This window comes from Chelonoidis abingdonii, chromosome 3 (genome assembly GCF_003597395.2).
Source record: "Chelonoidis abingdonii isolate Lonesome George chromosome 3, CheloAbing_2.0, whole genome shotgun sequence".
In the NCBI taxonomy this organism is placed as follows: domain Eukaryota; kingdom Metazoa; phylum Chordata; order Testudines; family Testudinidae; genus Chelonoidis; species Chelonoidis abingdonii.
Window position 1 is genome coordinate 64,176,301 of NC_133771.1, and position 25,569 is coordinate 64,201,869.

The 25,569-nt window shown below is 42.4% G+C and overlaps 1 protein-coding gene across 4 annotated transcripts in view; it reads right to left on the bottom strand.

Annotated features, from left to right (window-relative positions):
- The window catches only part of PHIP (PHIP subunit of CUL4-Ring ligase complex), a 341,415-nt gene that overhangs the window by 102,665 nt on the left and 213,181 nt on the right, over positions 1-25,569 (bottom strand). For all 4 annotated transcript variants that reach the window (XM_032794919.1, XM_032794918.2, XM_032794916.2 and 1 more), the window contains 3 exons: positions 21,987-22,110; positions 4,476-4,616; positions 1,048-1,124 (listed from right to left, as the gene is read on the bottom strand). In XM_032794919.1, coding sequence (XP_032650810.1) covers positions 1,048-1,124; positions 4,476-4,616; positions 21,987-22,110 — 342 coding nt within the window. The remainder of the gene's footprint in view (positions 1-1,047; positions 1,125-4,475; positions 4,617-21,986; positions 22,111-25,569) is intronic.

A 25,569-nucleotide genomic window follows, 5' to 3' on the forward strand; every position in this document is an offset into this window, starting at 1 on the left:
GAATATGAGAAGCTGGAGAAGTACCAGGGCCTGAAAGAGGAACTAGAGAGGATGTGGAAAGTGAAGGCCAAAGTGGTCCCAGTGGTGGTAGGAGCACTCGGGGCTGTGACTCCTAAGCTGGGTGAGTGGCTCCAACAGATCCCAGGAACGACATCAGAGCTCTCTGTCCAGAAGAGTGCAGTGCTAGGAACAGCTAAGATACTGCGCAGAACCCTCAAACTCCCAGGCCTCTGGTAGAGGACCCGAGGTTGAGGAAGACACATACCACCCACAGGGGTGAGAGGGGGGGAATTTATTTATATATATATATATGAGCTGCTCACAAAGCTGGCTGCATTATGTCCTACTGCCAGAATAGAGAGAGAAAGCTTTACCTGAAGACTAGGTAGCTTTCTATTAGCAGTCCTTTTCACCTTTCCACATCCCCAATTGTCACCTCAGATTAGTCTAATGCAGGGGTTCTCAAACTTCATTGCACCACACCACCCTTCTGACAACAAAAATTACTTCACGACTCCAGAAGTGGGGACCGAAGTCTGAGCCTGCCCCAGCCCCACTGCCTTGGGCAGGGAAGCCAAGGCTGAAGCTCAAGAGTTTCAGCCCCAGGCAGAGGGCCTGCAACCTGAGTCCAGCCACTCAGGGCTGCAGCCCTCGGGCTTTGGCTTTGGCCCTGGGCAGTGGGGCTCAGGCTTCAGCCCTGGGCCCCAGCAAATCTAAGCCAGCCCTGGTGACCACATTCAAGGGGGGTTGTGACCCACTTTGGGGTCCCAACCCACAATTTGAGAATCGCTGATCTAGTGCCTCCTGAAATTATACTCCCCACCCGCACCAAAAAAGTTAGAAAACATCTCCTGAAAAATTAAGTTTCACATATTCCTCTGAATTTGTTTAACACTCAAAAGCTGAGAGACTCTGTTTTCATATCTTTTAAGTTCTTAAGCATCTGCTCTCTTCTATGTGCACAATGCTCTTTAATGCTAATGAAACATGCAGAGAGGACAGAATCCTTAAAAGTTATAATATTTTACTTAATATTCTGTCACTTACCTAGAACTGCCATCACTGTGCCATGCTTTCTCTTCATCTTCTGATGTTCCGCCACTGGCAACAACTGCTTCTCCTTCCTAACAAGGAAATGATAGATATTTACTTTGTGGTGTTAAACTGAACACTATAATTACAGATAACACTTGAAATAACCATTATAATTCAAAGTCTGTGAAGCTTTCCATTAGAGGCTGCATCTTTCAGGGGCTTATAAGTCAACCATTAAATACAAATTTTCAACTTAAGTACTTATTTTCTTTAAGGTGATTTAGTTGAATTCTTTGCTATTTAAATAAGAGCAAAAACAACAAATGTATAATGTATGGAAGGCAGAAATCTAGTGGATGGGACCCAGTAAACCTAGGTTCTGGTATTGATTTCCTGTGACCTTCAGAAGTCACTGAGGGTTTTCTACCTTGGAACTATCAAGAAAATTAATCCCAATTAACAAAAGGTGTGAATCTAAAGTGGATTAGTTAAAATACATTAACCCCCGTGTAAACATCACATCTGACGAAGTGAGTATTCACCTACGAAAGCTTATGCTCCAGTACATCTATTAGTCTGTAAGGTGCCACAGGACTCTCTGTTGCTTTTTACAGATCCAGACTAACACGGCTACCCCTCTGATACTCTTCTCAGAATTGAAGAAGCCACAATTTGGTTTATTTTAATTCAGTGAATTCAGCTACTTCAATTGTGAGTGTCCACACAGAATTTAATACAGAGTAACTAATCCACTTTAAATTCACACCTTTAGTTAATTTGGATTAATTATCCTGAGTGTCCCCATGTAGATAAACCCTTTTCTCTGTTTCACTGTCTTATCTATTTAGATTGTTAGCTCTCTGGGGCAAGGACTATCTCTTCCTTTGCATATGTATAGTACCTACCACAATGAAACTCTGATCTTAGCTGGGGCATTTATGCACAACTGTAATGCTAATATACAACAGCAGCATAAATGCTTTATGTCAAATGTTTTTGTGTTTCTGTAACAAAAATATATGCATCCATTTAGTTTTAGTTTATACTATGGACCCAAATATCTTGGTTTTTAATTTAAAAAAAAAGTATTTCCAGTTAATGGTCCACTGACCTAAGGTAGAAATTAGCTACATAGCATCCACTGTAACTACTTTTTTTTTTTTTAATGCTTAGGTATACCATAAATAATGTATATTATATGAACTGCATAAAATTCATACCACATATTGAAAGCAAACACTGAATCTCACAGAAATAGCTAAAATACATCTTGTCTATTCACAAGAACAGTGCATGACATAGGAATAGCTCATTTGCAAAAAGGCATTTCTGACAGGGAAATATTATTCTATTATTTAAAAAAATTACAAATACAAGCATGCTGGGGAACTTTAAGAGTTCACTGTTTGTGGCATCAATTTTCAGTTCAAATATGCTGAATTAACAAGATTTTTCTTTTAAAATGCCAGATTTGTACATTCCCATTGGCTTTTGTAAGACAACCTGGATACTTTCCTTCTCATACACTATCAGCAATAAAGCCCATGGAGGCCACATTCTGTCATAAGTTATACTTGTGTAACCTCTTTGTATTCAGCGGTATTGCACAGGTGTAACAGAAGAGATTTAAAACTTGCAACTGGAACTTAGTTAACAATTAGAGAAGAAATTAAATCAAGATTTATGTCCCATCATTGCACTGAATCTGCAGTGATAATGAGTCAAAAGCCTTTATTTCTGTCACTGAAGTAAGTTAATAGGACTAACATTTATAAAAACTGCTCCAAAAAAGGTGCCATTGTTGCAAAGTTACCTTTCAGAGCAGGTCATTTTAAAATGTTTTAACAAAAATCAAAGGATGTCTAAGACAAAAGCAACACTGGCCCACTTGTTTGCAACACCAACAAAGTGACCCACAATTGAACGTTCAGCTATCTGTCCATACACCTTGGTTCTTAGAATAGCACCTAACACTGTGATATGTACTCTTTCTCCAAAGATGCCCCTTTAGAACAAATTGGGGGCACAATGGCAGTACAAAACAAAGCAGATTGCAAGTGCCCTGTTACACAAGTTCAATAAATAAGAATATCCTTGGTTTTGCAACACTTGTTTTTCCTTCTTCTCCAATATTTCTCTTTAAATCATTTATGTTATCATTAGCAAAGTAACTTTCTTCTGTGTTTGTGTCATCTACTGATAATGCTGGTCCCTAACTACCCAGGTGTGTTGAAACAATTTTATTATGTCACGTAAATCTCACTTGCTAACACTGGGATGGTCTGTCTCTGAATTTGTGTAAGAACTTGGTCATATTCTTGCCTATGAAACACTACACATCCAGGATTACATTTAAACACTCAAGCTCAATATGCACATCTAAACAAGTAATTTCCCCACAATTTTGCATGCCTTTTTAAACAGTCAGCTTGTTATGCCATGACCAAGGGACATATTTTTATAAGTGTCTACACACACAATTTATACATATCCAAACCTGGGTTTGAGAGTACAGGTTAGGCACATAAAGAAGTTTGTGCACACTTAAAAATCCAAACCTGCATTTTGGAAATCTAGTTAGACACAATATTTGTATGTGGAAGCGTCGTCTTTATCAAACTGCAATATAAAAATCTACATAGTTATAATTTTGAACAGCATAAATTTAAACATGCATGCATTTTCATGATTTTTTTTCATTGAAACCTTGCAGAAAGTAAAACTTTTTATATTAGAAATAATAGAAATTACATTCTTCTAGCTATAAATAATTAGCTCAACCCTTACTGAAGCTTATCCCACAGATGTATTTTATTTCAGACCTCTCTCATTTTATTTTATTATATATAAAATTTGTATAATATGATTCCACCTGTGTTTTTGCTGTTTCATTTACAGTTGTATGAAGTCTACAGAAATCTGCTATTCATACTTCAATCCTTCCATTTAAACCTTGCTAAACTGGTAAACTCAATATACGAAAAAAGAGCCTGCCCTGTGTAGACTGAAATGTATGCTGAGATGCTTAAAATTAATACCTTTTGTGTTTTTGTCAATATTTTCATCTCTGGGCATTTTTTAAAATACAGATTTTGACTCAATTTGATCCACTATACACTGTGGAGAATGAAGTACATTTGAAATAGCATTTGCAGATATAATTTAAATTTCTTTTGAAAATAAGCATTCCCAACATATATACACAAATAGTTTATATACATTAATAACTTTCCACTTTCTGACAGTAAATTTGTAGGCACAGTTGAAAGATTGCCAATGCACTTGTTATTACCTGAACAACTCTGAAAAGTTAGCTCAGTGTCTAATGTAAACATACAAAGTAATCAACAATAAAAACGTTTGCTTTTGAACTTGAGCAACAATATTTAGCATAACAATGTAAACAATTTATAATGTAGCCTACTGATTCAGAGTCTTACATCTGAAGAACTGTTTCCATTTTCTAACTCTTCAGCAGGCCTGGCAGTTTCTTCCAATGCATATCTGGTACGGTAATTGTGCTGGTTTGCCTGTTGCTTTCTTGAGTCTCCAGTATCTAATATATGATCATGAGAATGGTTCTATAAGGATATGAAAATTATATAAGAATCAATATATACTTGAACACAAATGATTTTCAATAAAACCTCAGATTAGTATTCTGTTAATGAATTAAGTTCTAATACTTCTTAGAAGTTCTTCTGGAATTCTGTAGTGGCAAAAATGTACATTTTACAAACAGTTCAAAAATCAGAAAATTGAGAACAAGGGTCAAGAAAGTCAAATGCTAACAAACAGAAACTCAATGAAAACCCATGCACATGTGCTTAAGGGCTGTAACTGTCATTCAGTTCATCCCTGGACCACTGAATTTCTCTCAGACATAAAAGGAAAATTTATCTTGACTTACCAAAAATTTCCTCAATCTTAATTACAAAGTCCAAAGAATGGCCTCTCAGCCTGCATACATCTATGTTAGACTTGTCAGTCACTAACAGAAGAGGGTGCCACCAGCTACACCAAAGAGCCTGCCACTGAAACAGGTTCCATTGCAATGGATATCCCTTGTGGACTGAAATTTATTAATGAGCTTATATGCACTAAAACAATAAATTGTAAATTCCTACTACAGAGCATTTCTTTATGAACCAATCTGAATGAACTGAAAGAGTAAGATTTATTCTTTTGGCCAATGAAATACTCCAAATAAGGAATCATGGAACCTGTGGAGCTTTTAACTCAGAGAAAGGAAATTTTTGGTAAGTCAAGAAATGTTCCTATTCTCTTTGGTTTACAAGGTCCACAGATCTGTTAACCTAATGGGATTTTATCACAGTGTCCTCAGGCTGGCAATCTAGCAGAACTACATACCGGGTTAAAAACTCCTTCTCTACTTCTAGAAGATCACAGCAAGGAGTAAGCTCCTATTAAACTCAGCATCCACCAATGCCTCAATATCCAGCCAGTAAAATTTTGAGAAGGTATGGATTGACAGATTCCAGTTTGTGAGATTTTTCAGCATTTGGAAGCTGCTACTATTCACAGCAAGTGAGCTTTGCTGCTGTTTTCTGGAGAGAGATTGAAGCTTAATGGATGCACTATATCAGCCTTCTTGAACTAGTAGATTTGTATACCCTTTTTCCCTTAGATGCCAAATAATAGAGAATATTAGAGTACTGGACTTTTGAATAATCTGTGTGCAAGAGATGTAGGTCTTGAGGCCTCTATGAACACATAACATCTGCCAGAACTCTCTTGGGTCACATGTTTTTGAAAAAATAAGGAAATACAATTTAGGGGGTTCTGTGAAAATCCAAGCTAATTTTGTGGATAAAGGCCAATCTGTTCAAAGAACCACCTTATAATAGTAGACTACGCTGTACTGTACCTCAACAGAAAAAAGTTTTAAACCTCAAGCTCCAACAGCCTCCAGGCAGAGATGATGGTTACCGGGAAAGCCATCTTGGTGGGGAGGAAATATATCCAGTCTTTCTGAAGGGATCAAAAGGACGCAGAATCATGGTATAAAGAGCAAAACTGAGGACCTTGGGGGAGCTCAATTAACCTTAGGAAATGCCTGACATCACAGCAAAGAGATTTTCTTCCTGCCGGTGGAGAAAAGTATCCTAGATAATGCAGCCACTTATCCTTTTAATGCTGAAACTGTAAGACCTTTGATCAGATCCTCCTTTGATCACTATCCCAAGATCTGTGATATAGATGCCAAAGGAGAAGAGAAGCTAAGTATCTTGTACCACCGCTTGAACTTCCACCTAGCCCAGAACAAACAATTTGTGGAAACTTTTCTAGATGCCAGAAAAGTGGAGATTATACTTTCTGAGTATCCTCTCTCATGGAAGAGTGGTCAAAATTCAGGCAAGTAAGTCTTAAGTTCTCTTGACTGGAGTGACAAATTGGTCCGTGGGACGCCAATCCTATCTTAAGGAAGGACAATGGAATTCAACTGGACCATACTGAGGAGATCAGAGAACCAGGGCAGATAAAAAGCCACTAATATTACCAATCAATGCCCTTTCCCTCTTTATATTCTGGATAGCTCTGTGTAACAGAGGAAAAGGAGATACATACAGAAGGCCGACTGATCACATCGCTGGGAGAGAGCATTTGTACCCTATTGCCCTTGGATCCCTCCTCATTGAGAGAACAAGGAGGGGACTTTGCCATGTGTGTGTGATGCAAATGGTTCCATTAGAAGAATCTCAAAATTTCCTCTGCAGGAACTGAAACACTTGACTGAAGATTGCACTATGCGTGATCCAGCTTTTCCCTGCTTAGCCAGATGGCAGCAATGTTTTATTTTTATTTGACTATGTAGAGTTTGGATGGACTAGAGATTTTGTTCCATCCAGGACATCAGAAGGTAGACCTCATTGTGCAGGGATGATGACTGCATTTTATTTGTTCATATATTCCATTGCACTGGTGGTGTCTATCATGATTAGTACACGGGAGTGTACCCTGGGACCACAGTGAATCGTCCTGGGCTCTTAATCAGTTTATACTGTTTCCTCTCATATTCTGTTTAAGTTTCCTGTACTGCCTTGAGGCTAAAATCAGATATAAGCCCTATTCTATCCAGCATGGGCATGGGAAATCTCTTGTTAAAACAATATGCACAGAGAAAGTTGGACTCTCCTGGTGGGATGAACAAAAGGTGTAAGGAGGCAGGACAGTGGACATGACTGGAGCAGGGTCTCATATACACTTAGACTCATTGCCCTGTGTCCACGTGTGATGTGAATATCCCCGACAATGTCAACAAGGAGCAAACTAAAACTTTTCAGAGACTGCAGGCCATCCTGAACAAAGTAGTCAATTTGTGTTCTCTCTCTCAAGAAATAAAAATCCTGAGAGATTGTGTGTTGATTTCAACCCTCATATGAGCTATACACTGCATGATGTTCAGATGGCTCTTTTCCCAGTTTAGAATGGCACAGTGGTCTTTGGGGATCAAGAGTGTTTGTACTACTATGTCTCTGGATGCAACCCTTACCAACTGATAATCTAGGAGTTGACAGAAGCAAACTTCTCCCTCAGCCTGAGGACAACTATCAAGACAAGTCTAACCTTTGTAAATAAGCTAGGGCTGTGAAGAGGCCAAAGTACAATGAATTGGAAATGCTAGGATTCAAAGCCCCAAAACAGAGAAATTTGTAGCAAGACTGATGAATGGGGACACTAAAGTAAGCATCTTTCAAATCTATCGCCACCAAGGGGGAATTTAACATTTCCATCTTGTATCTCAGCTTTCTCAGGAACGTATTGAGATGCTTCAGGTCAAGCGTTGCCCTGCTCACCTCTAATTTCTTTTTGACCGGGAGCAAAAGGCAGTACGCAAACCTTGTCGCCTCTCTATGGCTAGGACTGCTTCTATTGCCCCAGTTTGCTGGAGATAAAAGAGAGGTGACTGCATTTCCCCATTCTTCTTAGGGTCCATGGGACTGGGAGAAGGGATAAATCTGGAAGGAGGGAGACTGAGCGGATCCCTCTCTCTGGATAATCTCTATAACTCAATTGTCAGAGATGATTTAAGGCCAACGACCTGCAAACAGGAGGAGATGACCATTAATGCTCTAGTCCATACCAGACTACTCTGGCAGTGAGTCATGTTCAGGAGGACCAGATAGTCCTATGGATCTCTCATCCCTGCACTGGCTGCCTCTGAATCTAGATCATTTTCCCCCTGGAGAAGCTAATGAAAGACCCAATTTTTTTATTTGGCGTATATAGTCCAGGACTAGTGATGGAGTAGAGGTGGAGTTTCTGATTTGTTTGTTCTGGCACCATGGAAGGAATCTCTTTCATTTGGGGAGGCAGGATGAGCGTGTAGTTGACCATCTGCTGTTTAGCAAGACATTCTTCTCCTCTTCTGAGCAGGTCATCTCCTCATCTTGGAACCTTTGTGGAGCCATGCTCTCAGGTGGAGTACCTCCAGGTTCGGGTGCAAGATCTGGCATGTATCTTGTGACACACCATGTGGAAAAATGTGCTGTGAACATACCGACATCTGCTTCAGGTATAGGAATCAAGTTTGTCTGTGCCATGTGAGAGCTATCAAGATGACCTTGGATTGGTCGATTTGAATCTTTTGTATGAGCCTGGACAACAACGGGGTAGGAGGGAAAGTGTAAAAGAGAAGAGCATACCATCTGAGGAGGAAGGCACCACCCATAAATCCTAGCCCCAACTCTGCTCTGGAACAAATGCTAGGTGTTCTGACTTATGGCAAATAGATCTATGGTGGGAAATCCCCATTGTCAGACTATCTTATATCACAGAGGTATTTATTTACCACACATGATTGTGGGAGAACTTTCGGCTTAGTATGTCTGCTGTGGTGTACTGACATCCTGGTAGGTAGAAGGCTGATATGATGATGTCGACCAGTTCCTCAGTCTTGATGCCTCGATGCAGAGGGAGTGTGACCTCGCTCCTCCCTGTTTGTTTATATAGCGACGTTGTCCATCAGGATCTGTATGGCTTTTGGTTTTGATCATGCGCAAAAAGTGTGCAGATGCATTGTGAACTGCTTGCAGTTCCACTATGTTTATGTGCACTGCTGATTCCAGAGGAGGGCCTGGAAAGACCAAAAGGCAGTATCCTGTACTGATAGTGATCTTGTCCCAAAAAAAACTGGAGGAACCGCCTGTGCAGTGGCTATATGGCAACGTGAAAGTATGAGAATTGCAAGTTGAAGGCCAAAAATCAGTTCCCTCATTCCAGTGTTGGGATTATTGTTGCTAAAGTAACCATCCTAAACCGTTGTGTTTTAATGAATTTGTTTAGGTTTCTAAAATTGAGAATGGGATTCCAACCCCTGGTCTTTTTCTGGGTTTAGAAATAATGGGAATAAAATCCCTTCCCTCTTTATTATACCAGTACTGGGCTCTACTGCACCCAATCGCAGGAGATGGTCTACTTCCTTTCTCAGAAGGTAAGCTTGTGAGAGGAGTCCCTGAAGGGGGATTGGGTGGGGGGAAATGGAGGTGAACTGGATGGAATAATCAGTGGTGATAATTTCCAGCACTCATTTGTCAGAAGTAATAATTTGCCATGCTGGGTAGAATGGTGTCAAATGGTTGCTAAAGGGATGGTTGGTAGAAAGTGGTTTTAGAAACAGGAGTTGGGGGAGGTCTCTCGGGCCCCTGACCAAACCCTCAAATGTGATGTTTCGATACAGGTTGTTGTGACACAGGAGGCTGAGATGGGAGTGGCCTACATCTTGTGGGTGTCTGCTTCTGCCTCTGGGTATTGTATTTCCTCTGTGGGTGTGTGTAAGACATTGGTCTTGAGCACTGTGATGGATAACATCTGCCTTGTTTTTATGCAGGTATGTAGATGCCTAAAGACCGAAGAGTCACTCTAGAGCCTTTCAACATGTGGAGGGACTAATCATTCTTATCTGCAAATAACTCTGGACCTTCAAAGGGGAGATCCTCTATGGTGGATTGCACCTCCTTTGGGAATCCAGACAAGTAGAGCCAAAAGGCCCATCACTATGGAGATTGAAATGGATCTTGCTGTCGTGTCTGCTGAGTTTAAGGATGCCTGCAGAGCTGTTCTTGCCAGGAGATGGCCTTCAGAGATAACTGACCTAAACTGATCTTCTTTGTCTTCAGGGATGAAGCCAATAAATTGACAGTTTGGAGTAATTTGCGTGATTGTTTTTGCCATCAAGGCTTCATACCCGGCTATTCTGAACTGCAACGTTGCTGATTAATAGGCCTTGTTATGAAAAATATCCAGTATTTCCCACTCTTTACCATAGTGGGTGGTCCTCAAATGGTGTTGCTTGCCCTGCTCGTTGACCACCTCTACCACCAATGAGTTTGGCTGGGTGTGTAAAAATAAAAATTCTAGGTTCTTCAGTGGGATGTAATACTTCATATCTGCCCTTTTACATGTAAGGGGGTTTGTTGCAAGTGTCTACCAAATGGTCTTGGTCGGAGCCATGAGTGCCTCATTTATAGGAAGGGCAATTTTGGAGATATTAGTGGAGACATCCATGGATGTCCATTACCACCCTTGGAAGCTGGCTCTGGAATAGTGTCATGGCTGTTCATGTACAGCTGGTCTGATGATTCCTTGGATGGGTGAAGAGTGTTGTGAGGAATAAACATCTCTCTCCTCATTGTCCTCCTCTATAAAAAAAAGGAGAGGCAGATCTGTTTTTTGGTGTCGGTGCTGAATGTACTGATACTGTATCAATATCGAGAAGAAGTGATTCCGATGCTGCAGTATCTAATAAGTCCTTATGTCAGAGAAACTGCTGCGTTCCAAGAGATCTCAGCACTGAAGATGGCATCTGCAGGAATTGTTGTAGTACTGGGAGTGTTTGCGATGCTGGAAAGATAGGTGCTGAGAGTGCCTGTACTAAAGGAGATAAAGTAGACGTTGTTACTGGTGTCTCTGTGCTATGCACAAGAAAGCCATAAGATGGCACCGTAAGCTGAGGCACTGCAGAGGTGCTGGGTACCGAGTGTTTCACTGCTGCAGTCCATGCTGTGGTAGAAGGGGCAATCTTGTCTTTGCTTCCTTCTGAGAGTTTGCGCAATTCGGACCTTTGGCTTTAGCAGTACCAAGGGTACCAGACAAGCCTGCCAACTCATAGGTACTTAGCCGTGGCACGGTTGGTACCGATGACGTGGAGAGAGTTGGCGATCACTTCTTTTTTGAGGATCCCTTTGTAGGAAAAGTGGTAGGTCTCTTCTTCGCCCTTTTTCTGGGAGACAGGTCCCTCCCGTGCAGAGTCAGTGAGGGAGGTCTGTTGGGAGCCAAGGTAGGTGACCGGGAGGAGTTCGCAGTCCTGGGTCGGAGGCCAGGAGGAAAGATTTCTCCATAAGGATTAGCTTAAGTTTAAGGTCCCTTGCTTTCCTGGCACAGGCCTTAACGTTGTGGCAATGGGAGCACTTCTCAGGTAGATGCATTTCCCCCAATGAGCGGACACACTGGGAATGTCCGTCAGACTGGAACTGCCTCTCAGCAGGAGAGGCAACGTTTAAAGCCAGAGACCCATGCATTCTCGGATGAAAACATAAAATTTAAACTATTTTTTTTTAAATGGGGAGAAAAACAAAGGAAAAAGGATAGGAAAGAAATTCTAACTACTAACTATACTGCTAATCCAATATCTAAGGGTAAGTCGTGCAGAAGCACTGCCGGAGCTCTGACTTGGACCAAGGGGAGCTGAGAAGGAACTGAAGGGGGGGTCGGCCGCACAGCGCTAGTTAACCACCGCTACAGGCGTGAGATGGGGAGAGCAGAGCGCGTGTGCAGCCAAACCGAGTACTGCTGTCAAAATTCTCCAACTAGTCGTTAAAGGATGTACAATCATCTGAAGTAGAGCATCAACAGGGACATCACTCAAAGAAGAGCCCAACAGTTTCATGGAAGTTCAGAGAGCTGGGGGTATGAATTATCTTACACCCCAATGAATTATTTGAACCAGTAAGCTTTAATTAAGAACCTTCCTTGATGTTACTCCTCAAGACACTGACATATGATTGAAAAAAAATCAATCTGAAGTGCAACTCTATTTGAAAAGGGACAAAAATGGCACTACGGAGTTCTATATTTACTGGGTCTTACTAATTCCATAACAAAAATTTACTCATTTATAGGTAAAAAGAGGTTTATTCTAATTGAGTAGACCAGGGGTCTCAAACTCAAATGACCACGAGGGCCACATGAGGACTAGTGCATTGACACAATGACCGCATCACTAATACCCCCACTCACTGCCCCAGCCCCGCCCCCACTCCACACCTTCCATGAGGCCCCGCCCCTGCCCTGTCTCTTCTCCACCTCCTCTCCGCTACTCCCCCCTCCCTCCTAGAAAGTGCTAAGCACCACCAACAGCTGTTTGGCAGCTTGGCAATGAGAAGCACATGGAGGTAGGCAGAAAAAAGAAAAAAAGAGTAATATAGTAGTATAGTATTAAATTATAGTATGCTATTAAAAGTTAATTTATTAACTTTTTTATTAACTTTTTTAACTGTAATGTAAAAAGTCAGTGCTAATTTTGACAGTCATTTCATTTTTGGCCACTTAGCTGGCAGCATTTTGCATCAACCAGAGCATCAGTATTAGGTTTGATATCCTGAGATGAAACCAATCTCAGTGTTGGTTTCAAATGTTCATCAGTGAGCCTCGGGGCACTGGAGAGGCTCAGGACTAGGGCAGGGGAAGGGCAGCCTGCCCTGGCACTAGCGGAGGGGGACACTAGGACCCCGTGACAGCAGGTGATGCCAGAAGCCAGCAGAGCCGAACGGAGACAGCATGAGCAGCAGGCTCCAGGCAGTGAAGGGGCAGCAAGTGAGGCTGGGGGACACTTGGGGGAAGGCGTGTAGGAGTGTGTGACAAAGTTCCTCCTCTACCTTGATGGGTCCTGTGCTTCTTGGCAGATTTGCTCACCTCAGTGATCTTCCCCACAGTCTGGGCCAACTCCTCCTGTGTCTGATCAGGAGTTGGGAGGTTTGGGGGGAACCCGGGCCTGCCCTCTACTCCGGGTTCCAGCCCAGGGCCCTGTGGATTGCAGCTGTCTATAGTGCCTCCTGTAACAGCTGCATGACAGCTACAACTCCCTGGGCTACTTCCCCATGGCCTCCTCCAAACACCTTCTTTATCCTCACCACAGGACCTTCCTCCTGGTGTCTGATAACGCTTGTCCTCCTCAATCCTCCAGCAGTACACTCTCTCACTCTCAGCTTCTTGCTCCCAGCTCCTCACACACACTCCTTCTCCTCTGGCTCCTCCCTGCCTGACTGGAGTGAGCTCCTTTTTAAACCCAGGTGCCCTGATTAGCCTGCCTTGATTGGCTGCAGGTGTTCTAATTAAAGTAGCTATCTCTACTGCCTTCTAGAAAGATCTTAATTGGCTCCAGGTGCCTTGATTAACCTGGAGCAACTGCCATTTGGTTACCAGGGTACTAGGGATTTGTTTAGCCTGGGGCTAACATACCTGTTTCTCAGTACTTTACTGTAGCCATCTAGCCTTGCCCCATCACAGGTGGCATGCAGGGCCAGGGGAGAGACCCAGCCCCAAACATTGGGGGGCAGCGAGGGGGAACTTAGCTGCCATATAAAATAACTCGGGGGAATGGGGGGGGGGAATTTTGACAGTGACAGGAACTAACTGGGCGGGGGGCATGCAGGGAGCTTGGTGGGCCACAGGGAAGAGCTCTGCGGGTCACATGAGACCCCTGGCATAGACTGAGTAGACTGTTGGCTCTTCATCCGTTGAGAATGAGACAACATGTCTTCTAATCTTTTCTCGCTCTGGCTACCCTTCGTCATGCTTGTCAATATCTTCTTGTTAGGAAACCATCCCACCTCTTTGGAGGCTGACCGCATGGCTGTTTCTGTTCTCACGGATACCACTCGGATATAGCTGCAGTCCATCTGTTGTCGCTGAGTCAGGCCACATGTCCCGCCCACCACATTTTGCTGAGCCTGCTTTCAACAACGCCTCGCACTCCAGACTGTTGCGTAACTATTTTGTTGGGGATGTGACTGGAGAGCGAAATGGCCAGAAATGTTCGTTCTATCGCCTTGCTGTCAGTTGATGTTCCTTAATCTTTGTCAGTGACCATGTTTCACTGCCATATAACATCGTTGGAAGCACGGTTGAGTTGAAAAGATTTGCACGAGTTGTTTTGCTCATCTTTCCTTGGAAGATGTCCTTGATGTCACTGAATGCACACCATCCAGCTTTTTTTCTGCATGACAGTTTGCCTTTCTGATCACAGCACACGTTGACTTCCTGATCCAAATAAATGTATTCATCAACCTCTTGGATCTGCTCTCCTCCAAGAGTTATTTAGGTTCTTGGAAGAACACCTGATCTCATGTATTTCATTTTCGACCAATTAATTTTTAACCTGACTTGACTACTTTTCGCGTTCAGTTATTTAAGCACTCTCTCAGGCTGGGCTGTATTTTTGCTATCAGCACTATAACATCTGCAAACCTGAGATGGTTTAGCCACTCGTCGTTGATATTAATCCCATCTTTCAAGTCTGCTCGTCGAAAAACCAATTCAAGACAGGCTGTGAATAATTTTGGTGAAACTGTATATCCTTGTTTCAGACCTCTGTCAATGGGGATCCAGAGGGGAGTATCAAACAGCGATATGTCCGTGCTACAGCCAGAGTTTGCTTCCTTTAGTAATGTGATATATTTCGCACTGATGCCCTGTTCTGAAAGAGCTTCAAGCATGGCGTTAGTCTCTATTCTGTCGAACGCTTCTCATAGTCCATGAAGGCAATGCACAAAGGGAATTTATATTCCCTTGAACGCTCTATTAGTTGGTTGAGAGTGAAGAGGTAGTCTATCATGCTATAATTCCTTCGAAAGCTGGCCTGCTCTCTAGGTTGGTGTTCATCCAGGTTACGCGATAGTTGCTTTGTTATTATTTTGGTGAACAATTTATAGATATGCGAAAGCAGGCAGATCAGGCGATAGTTCTTTAGATTTTCTCAATCACCTTTCTTATGCAACAAGATGGTATTGGACTCTTTTCAGCTGGACGGTACCTTCTGGATTTCCAGGTAGCAGCTGAACCTTTGGGTGAGAGCTTTACAAAGTTCCTGACCTCCTGCCTTAAGCACTTCTGCTGTCAGACTGTCTTTACCTGGAGCCTTCCCCTCTCATTTCACGGACTGTGTGGCAGACTTCACTAATGAGAACCGGGAATATGTGTTCATCGGTTTGCTGAAGTGATGGCATTGGGACATCTATACAGGATGCAAACAGCTGGATATAGTAATCCCTATCTTCTAATTGATAACTGTTGAAAATCATCCTGGACGCTGCAGGTCAAGCTGTATTCTTTCCGTGGCATACTTCATTAAAAGTATTAAATATTCTTCAGGTTAAATCAAACTCCATTAGCCCTTCAGAGGAATCATGTATATGCATTTCTATACATTAACCAGATCAAAAGGAGGACAATATAATCTAACTTTAATATGGGTACGTCTACTTCATTTCCAGTCAAGCTGCAGATTTCGTTGAAGGAGAACATGTATGATGATGATGCTAGGCCTCTTTCTATTAGATCAAATTCAAAACCAAAATACAAATAGACAGGGGTAAGATTTGGTGTTCCCTCAGTTCTGACAAGGAGTGACTATGGAACTCTTTGGGCTACAGATATGCTGGTATAATTTCCCTATGTGAACACACTATTCTGGAATAATTACTCTATTTTGTAAGTAATTTCTCTATGTACACAAGCCCTATGACTATATTTGTATTTAGATTCCTCCTCAACTGATGCCGAAAATGCATTATGGCCTTTCCCTGTACCAATTTTATTAATGTTTCTTTGTGAAATATTTTATGTTGTAACCCAAAATGTTAAATACAAACCTACCTGATCCTCCTCTTTTATAGCCTCTGAAATATTTGTTGAAAAATAAAATATTTTAAAAACATTACCCCCACCTCTTCATCATTATTTTAATGTATTTTTATAATGTGAATAGGTGCTTCAGAAAAGAGAAGAAGGAAAGCATTTTTAAATCTATTTTTGTACTGTTTATTTTTTCTCTTGACTAGTTTTTTTTTTTTTCTATTTGAGTCTCCTTAAATATTCATAGCATATAGAACAACTTGCTTGTTTAAAGTACAAATACTGTTCACTAGTGCATATACTTTGGGAATATCTAGTGGTGAGAACTTTGGTTGAAAGTGACAGTGTCTTCTAGAAATTTATGACATTTAAGTTCATATATCAGTAGTTTACCAGTTACCTGCTCTGCCATCTCCTGCACCTAGAGCCCCAAGTTCTCAGCCATGCACTGGAGAAGGGCTTGATGCTCCCTAAAGTCATTCGGTGGTCTAGCTCTGGAAAGGTTCCACAACTGCTTCATCCAGGGATGATGAGGAAGACTGGACTGCTGGTGGAAGTGCTGGAGTCTTGACCGTCGTGAGAGAAGGAGACTAAGGGGTGGGTATAGGTTCCTCCACCTCGACCTCAGAATGGGCTTCTGGTACAGGTGCAGGTGGGGTCGTCAACCATTGCTCCAATGCAGTCACCGAGATGTGCTGCAAAAGAAGCATTGTCACAATCGGTATGACCCACGCACTCCAATAAGGCCAGTGCACTGGCCACTGGCTGTGCTGCCTCTGCAGTGCCACAGACGGCAGAGTGGGCTCCGGTGTTCAATCACGACAATGGGACCTGGGTGACGGGCTGAACTGGCCCTCCATATCGGAGGAACCACCTTCCGATGACCAGGGAAGAGCCGTCGATGCCAGAGTTTGCTGGAGAGGGTCCAGAGAAGAGCAACAAGAATGATTAAAGGTCTTGAGAACATGACCTATGAAGGAAGGCTGAAAGAATTGGTTTCAGAGAAGCAGCCATATTAGTCTGTATATATCTTCCTACTGTATTTTCCACTGCATGCATCCGATGAAGTGGGCTGTAGCCCATGAAAGCTTGTGCTCAGATAAATTTGTTAGTCTCTAAGGTGCCACAAGTACTCCTGTTCTTTTTTTGAAAAAGAGAAGACAGAGGGGAAATAATAGCAGTTTTCAGGTATCTAAAAGGGTGTCATAAGGAGGAGGGAGAAAACTTGTTCACTTTAGCCTCTAAGGATAGAACAAGCAGCAATGGTTAAACATTGGAATAAATTGCCTTGGGAGGTTGTGGAATCTCCATCTCTGGAGATATTTAAGAGTAGGTTAGATAAATGTCTATCAGGAATGGTCTAGACAGTATTTGGTCCTGCCATGAGGACAGGGGACTGGACTTGACGACCTCTCGAGGTCCTTTCCAGTCCTAGAATCTACGAATCTATAACTGGTCGTGGCTACCGGCAACTGCTGACCAGGTATAACTGACAAGTGACTGTACTGGGGAGAGCAGAACGGAGACTAGTGTCGAGATAGGGAATGTTTCCACTGCTCTGGTGATCAGGACCGATGCCTAGAGGACAACCGGCATGGGAATGAACTGTGCTGTGAATAGTAGGGGGAGCATCAACCCTGTGCCGTTGAGTAGTGCCAAGGGGATCTGTATGTCAGCCTGGCCAACCGATGATGCGATTGGGACCTGGCCCGGGATTCCCAACATGGTGGAGAAGATCAATGTTTTCTGTCCGGCGACCAGAAGTGTTTCCCTTTCCCCTGAGGTGTCTTAATGGTGGGCTTGTCCTCCTGGGGAGACTTAGCCGGGTCCTACTGCACCGAGGTCGTCATTGGAGCACATGGAGACCTGAGCTCTCTATGCACTTGCAGAGCCTGGGATGACAACGGTTAAGGCAAGGGTGTGGGTCTCTTACCACTCCCAAGAGTCGGTGGCAGACCTTTAAGAGGGCTGAGATCACCAACTGGAAAGGTACAATCACATGGCTCTGAAGTAGCCTGGGGCCAGGCCTGGGTCCCCTGGAAGATGATCCCTAGACCTTCTTGCTGGGTACTGGGGAGAGCTTCTTGGCCTTCTTCAGCACTGGTGATGGCGAACGGTGCCATGAGCAGCTGGATGCCAGCAGTGTGCTATGCACGGAGCCCAAGGTGCTTGGTGCATTCTGGATGGCTCAGATATCAGGTGGAGGGCAGACTTCATCAGGAGAGTCCTAAAGCGGATATCCACTCCTTTTCAGTCCAGGGCCAAACGTTTTTGCAGATCTGGCACCGCTCCTTAACATGCGACTCCCCCAAGCATTTAAGGAAGCTGCTATGGGGGTCACTCAGAGGCATGGGCCTGTTGCATTCCGAGCAAGACTTAAACCCAGGAGACTGGCAAAGTCCCCACTAGGACCCTAACTACTAACTAAAACACACTTAACTACTCACCGCTATCAAATGCAAACTATGTACAAAGGCCCTAAGGCATGAAGTTCAAAAAGAGAAACTGCTAGTTCTTGCTAAGCAAGAAAGACACACTGACTTACCACCACAGATGGTAAAAAGGAACTAAGAGGGCAAAGGACCGACAGTGCCTGACATACCACTGCATGAGCACGGGTCTGCAGCTTTCACAGCAGCACGGTGTGAGAGGGAGCCCAGCCTGGTGAGTCAGAGGGATCAGTGGTACCCCAGTTCCAGGTGGCATCCTGGGGGAACCTGTCACAATTATCTCACCCACGTTGTCTCTCTAATAAGAACCTTTACAGAATAGTAACAAGACCTTTGAAAATGCATACAGTCTCAAACGAATCTTTCTTAGGAAGCTGTCTTGTAACACACCTGAGACCTAATAATTTCAAAGCCCCTCAGCAATTATACCTACACTTTACTATCCTTGTTACCAGCCTAGAATTTAGTAGAGCTAAGGATAGGAGCAGTTTGAGGGGAAGGGGGCATGAAAAGGATACCAATCTTCTTTTCAGAGATTCCATAAAACAATGAGTACCTAATTTTGGGGGGATTTACATAAATCTGAAAATACGATAGAGACAGATCATTTGCTTGATGTGAATTTCAGCACCACTAGGGTGATTGTTGTGGATGTACATAAGTCACCAGCAACCTCCCTGTGAGTGGGGACCTTACCAGCCCATCTCTGGAAATATTTTCCCTGGACAAGGGGAGGCCACCTGACCAATTCCTTAGCCTCATACTCATTGACATATCATAGTTACCTCAGATACCGAGATGAATGAAGGACAGGTGGATGCCTGCAGCCCACTGTAACAGAGGGACTGAAGAAAGAGCAAAGGTCAATAGCATGAGCCAAGCTGGATTTCAAAGGGGACTGAACAAATATAAGGACAAAAAAAAATACAAAAATGGGATATGGATCCTTCTGATTCAAGGCAACCTCTAACTGAGGAACCTAAGAAGAAACTGACACACTACGCCCCATATTCTTCATAAAAATATTGTCATACTATGATTATAGCATATCTAAGATGTATTTTATGCAAGATGACTTGTGAGATATCACTGGAAAGATTATGATTTTCTGAATACAATTATTCTATTTGTATGCATTTATCATTTCTGGATCTGAAGTTAGGAATATTGACCATGTAACAACAACAAGTGGGCTTACACTTGGGGAACGCCCACGGGACAGAATGCAATCAGTCTGGATGGGCCATTAGGGAGAACAATAGGACTTTGAAGATGCTAATCTCCCACCTTCCTGAGAAGCTTCTTGGGATGCTACAACAACCTTGGACTCATGGCTGCTCTGACACTGCAAGGTCATGTAGTTAAGTCATCTAGTACTGGATTCCATGACAGAATACCAGTATTTTTTTGGGGGGGGGAGGGGGGGCGGGGGTAAGGGGGGAGCGGCACAGTGGAAAACAAAGGTATCCCACCATATGTAAAACCCATTTAAGACAGGGGAGTGACTTAGTCAGTGTTCATTCTTAACTGAATCTCCATCAGCATGACTGCTGGAAACATCTAAGAAATTAGGACAAAAGAGGGTGAGAAGAGCTGAGCCCAGGCTGAAAAAAGGTGTCTGGCCTTTGGAAAAAAATGCCTAAAACAACATTTAGGGTGAGAAATCACTATTTGTAACCAGCTTCTTTAGTGTCTTACGCTTACATTGTGGTTTTCATTTGCTGGGTAATCTACTTTGATCTGCTTGCTATCCCTTATAATCACTTACAATCTTGTGTAGTTAATAAACTTGTTTCTGTTTTCTCTAAACCAGTTTGTGGAATTCATAACTGGGGGGGAAAAAAGCTGTGCATATCTTCCTCCACATTGAGGGAGGAGTCGAATTTCATGAGCTTACACTGTATAGTTCTCTGTGCAACGCAAGACAATTTTGAGTTTGCACCCCAGAGGGTGTGTGCGCTTGAGTGCTGAGCAATTGCCAACTGAATCTTCCCATGCAGAGCTGATTTCAGTTTTCTGTGTCTTTCTGCAGTTGGGTGTGGCACTACCTGTGTGTGTGCTGGAGGAGGCTTGAGGGCCTGGTTCAGCAGGATAATGAAAAGGAGCCCAAGCTGGTGGAATAGGCAGGTTTAGTGGCACCCCAGTATACCAGGTGACACCCTGAAGTGGGGGGTAACCCATCACAGAAATGTCCCTTTTGAAAAGGTTATTCCAAAATTGCCCACTATGAGGTTGCTTGCCTCTTCCTCTGAAGGCTTTAGTACTGATCACTGTAAGACAGAGAATACTGGACTACATGGGCTACTGGTCTGCTCTGGAATGGTAAAACTTGCGTTCCAATGCAACTTTGGATGACTGTGGACTAATCACACCTCTGATGTGACCTGATGTGAACACAAGGACCAGCAGGAATCCTTTGACTGCTTTCTGAGTTGCTACTCAGCACTCAAGGAGCAGAAAGGGTGCCAGTGTTGTGATAGCCAAGCAAATTAAATGAAGTCTGTAAGAGGGGAACAAAAAGTTACCCCTCTAGTAAGGAAAGACATTCTGTAAAACTGATTTTGTGAGGATATTCCACTATCACCCTGGTAGAAAACAAAATATGAGCATTCATAACTACTAATTCCCTGTTTGGAGTTCTGATAAACCATTGATGGGCCCTTGCCTAGCTCTAACTGCCTCCAAATCCCTAAGGGACAGCATAATTTTTATTTCTCCAGACAAAGTGTTCCAGGACACTGAAAGTCTAATTTAAAATGTCACACAGGCCCTTCAAAAATACAAGCACCCCTTCAAGCTCTATTTCAAAAATATATTTTTTTAAAAGGCATAAGGGGTTAGCAATGATATGTCCCTAGTATGTTTGGGTCTCAGACCACTACCCACCCCCACTCCCACAGTCCTGCTGCTGCTCATGTCTACTATGAAGGAATGTTTTGATATTGCCAGATGCATCAGACCTGTATTTTAAAAAATCCCTCAAAGAACTGCTTATGAGAGGAGGTACTATTATGGAAAATATTTTGTCACATTTAGTATCCCTGTTTATATAGGGGATCTGACTGGAGGTTACTCTTGGCATAACTTTTAAACACAAAATTGTGATGTACATGTTAGACAAAGTTTTCTTCCACTTGTGCAACTTAAGCAATATGCACTCTTATTCATCTGTGTCAACCTCAAACAGCAATACATGCCCTCATGACCAAGATGCATAATTACAGTAATTTCCATTTGACAGGACTTCCAGAAACACAACTCATTGCTTGTTAAGAACATTATAGCATAGTGACAGCTCTGATATAGTTAAGACTAGATTTCTGTTTTAAGCATCTTAACTCTATTTCCTGGTTTTCACATCTCTGAGTTTTGCTGACATAGACATTCTGAAAGAGCAATAAGCTGTCACTGGACAATACTAATTCTGTGTTAAAGTTATTTGCCATTTAATAATGTAACATGAATAGAGAGGTGCTCTCTCAATAGCTATAAATAAATAAAAACATAATATGCCCCGTTTCCTGTTTTAATTTAAACTGAAGTGAGAAGTTGGAGATATCTGTGGGCTCAATATACCAAAGTAAGTTTCATGGCAATTTCTGTAATAAAATATGGATGACTATTTACCTTAGAGAAAGAAGGTATTTTGTTCTCTCTTGGAACATGACTTGTAATGTGCTTCTTTTTCTCTTCTGATCTATAAATCTTTATTTCTTCTTCTCCCTTTGCTGTTCTCCATTCCTCCTGTCTACTGTAAGAGAGGAATTAAGAAACGTTAATTTCAGAGTTTCCAGGCTTAGGCCAAAGTCCTATAGTCAGAGATCCTTTTCTTGATGATTTCTATGTGTGAAGTAGTATAGGATGATTATCACATTCTTGTGTTAAACAATGGTTACTTACCCTACAGTAACTGCAGTTCAAGATGATGTCAGCGTGGATCCCATTATAGATGCATGTCTCTCTCACTCGCACACGCTTGGAATATTATTAATAGTAGTGTCTGGCAGGGCCACACATACACCTTGTGCTTCCTTTAGGTCCCATGGAAGGACACAGAGGGTGGAGCGGCCCTAACACTTCCTCAGCTTCCTCAAAATTCAAAGCCAGTGATAGCTTAGGACCCCAAAGTGTGGGTGGAGGGTGGGTCATAGGGTCCACACTGACTATATCATCTATAAGAATCACAGTTACTGTAGGGTAAATACATGCTCTCTTCTTCGAGTATCTGTTAGTGTGGCTCCCACTGTAGGTGACTGACAAGCAGTATCCTCTTCACTATGCTGGGCATGAGGAATATCAACTGCATCAGTCAAACAGAGACTGGAGTACAGGTCTCCCAAAGTTTGCATTTGATATAGAAGTAAGTCAAGTGTATGTTTGACAAATGTGAGGGGGCTGGCTCCACAAAGCAGCCTTGCAGATTTCAGATATTGGTATGTTCCAGAAACATCCTGAGGATGCTGCTTGAACTCTGGCAGAATGAACCTTAACTGTCAGTCGGACAGGAAGATCAAGCAATTGGTAGCACTGTGAGGGACAGTTATCCATTTTGAAAGTCTTGGGGATGATATGGCTTGACCTTTTGAGCAGCCACCTATAGCTACAAATAGATATGAAGATTGTCTGAAAGATTTGGTCCTGTCAACATAGTATCAAAGGCTCTAGATACATCCAAGGTGCGGAGTTTCTTGTCCCCTTGCATATAACATGGCTTTGCGAAAAACACAGAGTAAATTGATTGATTCAAATGGAATTTCGAAACCACCTTGTGGAAGAATTTTGCATGAGCTCTCCCTACCATTTTATCTCTGTCAAATGAAATACATTAAGGTTCTGCTTTGAGTACCTGAAGCTTGCTGACTTTTCTGTCTGAACTAGTGGTGACCAAGCTTAATATTCTCAGAATAAGATAGTGGATGGAGCACTCCAAGAAGTGCTCAGAGGGGTGTTCCTTAAGTCTGTGAAAGATGACACTGAGATCCCATGCTGGAGCAGGGACTCTGACCAACGTAGAAGCATGTTTAAGAAATCTAGATACCACTGGTTAAGAGAAGACCAAAACCAACTGAATCAGTGCATGATACACCGATATTGCTGCCTGATGAACCTTAAATCAAACTGAATGAGAGCCCAGAGTGCAGAACTGCAGTAAGTAGCGTTGGGATAACTTTACTCTAATTATGAACTCACTTACAAAAAGTATGCAAAAGTTCCCAAAATGTCACAATAACCTATAACAAATAAATGTTGATGGGAAAAAGTACAAAAGGGAGACAGACTGAATTAGTCTAAACAAAAACACCCACTACTACAACTCAAGGACTGTGTTGAAATCATGCTTGGTAAAAACAGAGATGTGGAACCAAAAATGAATGAACCAGATGAACATATATTAGGCCTAACTGGTGGACAGATAAACCCATCACTCTCTTTTTAGGTCCTTAACAAAGATGATTTTGGGGGGGAAAGATGGAAGAACAAATGGAAGCTACTAGAACGAGATCCACCATTATGGCTGCCACCCCTAGCTACCATTTATTGAGATCTGCCCTTTGTCACCCTGATCTGGAGAAATGACCTAACCAGACCAAGCTAAACAGAGAAGGACTCAAATAACATTGCTTCCCCCACCAGCTCCAGCACTGGTCTAGAATCCTCCCCCTCGAGTCTTGTGCTGGGTTTAAGCCATGTTGAGCTTCCCATATTGAGAAACTTTTTAATCTAGGGGAGTAAGTTCTCCTCCTGGATAGTTTCGTGCTCAGTGCCAGGATCATCTGAATGTGTGAGGAGAACTGCCTTTCCATGGTGTTCATAAGAACAGCCGTACCGGGTCAGACCAAAGGTCAATCTAGCTCAGTATCCTGTCTACCGACAATGGCCAATGCCAGGTGCCCCAGAGGGAGTGAACCTAACAGGCAATGATCAAGTGATCTCTCTCCTGCCATTCACCTCCATCCTCCTCTCAATCCTCTGACAAATAGATGCTACGGACACCATTCCTTACCCATCCTGGCAATAGCCATATATGGACTTAACCATCATGAATTTATCCAGTTCCCTTTTAAACTCTGTTGTAGTCCTATCCTTTACAACCTCCTCAGGTAAGGAGTTCCACAAGTTGACTGTGTGTGTGTGAAGAAGAACTCCTTTTATTTGTTTTAAACCTGCTGCTATTAATTTATTTGGTGACTCTGTTCTTGTATTATGGAATAAGTAAAACTTTTCCTTACCACTTTCTACATCACTCATGATTTATATACTCTATCATATCCCCACTTAGTCTCCTCTTTTCCACGCTGAGAGTCCTAGCCTCCCCTTTAATCTTTCTTATATGGGACCGTCTCCAAACCCTAAATTTTAGTTGCCTTTTCTGAACTTTTCTAGTGCCAGTATATCTTTTTTGAGATGAGGAGACCTCATCTGTACACAGTATTCGAGATGTGGCGTACCATCAATTTTATAAGGGCAATAATATATTTCATCTTATTCTCTATCCCCTTTTAATGATTTCTAACATCTGTTTTGTTTTTTTGAGCCGTCGTTGCACACTGCATGGACATCTTCAGAGAACTATCATGATCACTCCAAGATCTTTTTCCTGACTCGTTGCAGCTAAATTAGCCCCATCATATTGTATGTATGTTGGGTTATTTTTTCCAATGTGCATTACTTTACATTTATCCACATTAATTTCATTTGCCATTTTGATGCCCAATTACTTAGTTTTGTGAGATCTTTTTGAAGTTCTTCACAGTCTGCTTTGGTCTTAACATCTTGAGTAGTTTAGTATCATCTGCAAACTTTGCCATCTTATATTTACCCCTTCTCCAGATCATTTATTAATAAGTTGAATAGGATTGGTCAAGGACTGACCGTTGGGGAACCACTAGTTACCCTCTCCATTCTGAAAATTTACCATTAATTCCTACCCTTGTTCCCTGTCTTTTAACCAGTTCCAGATTCATGAAAGGACCTTCCCTTTTATCCCATGACAGCTTAATTAATATAAGAGCCTTTGGTGAGGGACCTTGTCAAAGGCTTTCTTGAAATCTAAGTACACTACATCCACTGGATCCCCCTTGTCCACGTGTTCGTTGACCTCTTCAAAGAAGTCTAACAGATTAGTAAGACATGATTTCCCTTTACAGAAACCATGTTGACTATTGCTGAACAATTTATGTTTTTCTACATGTCTGACAATTTTATTCTT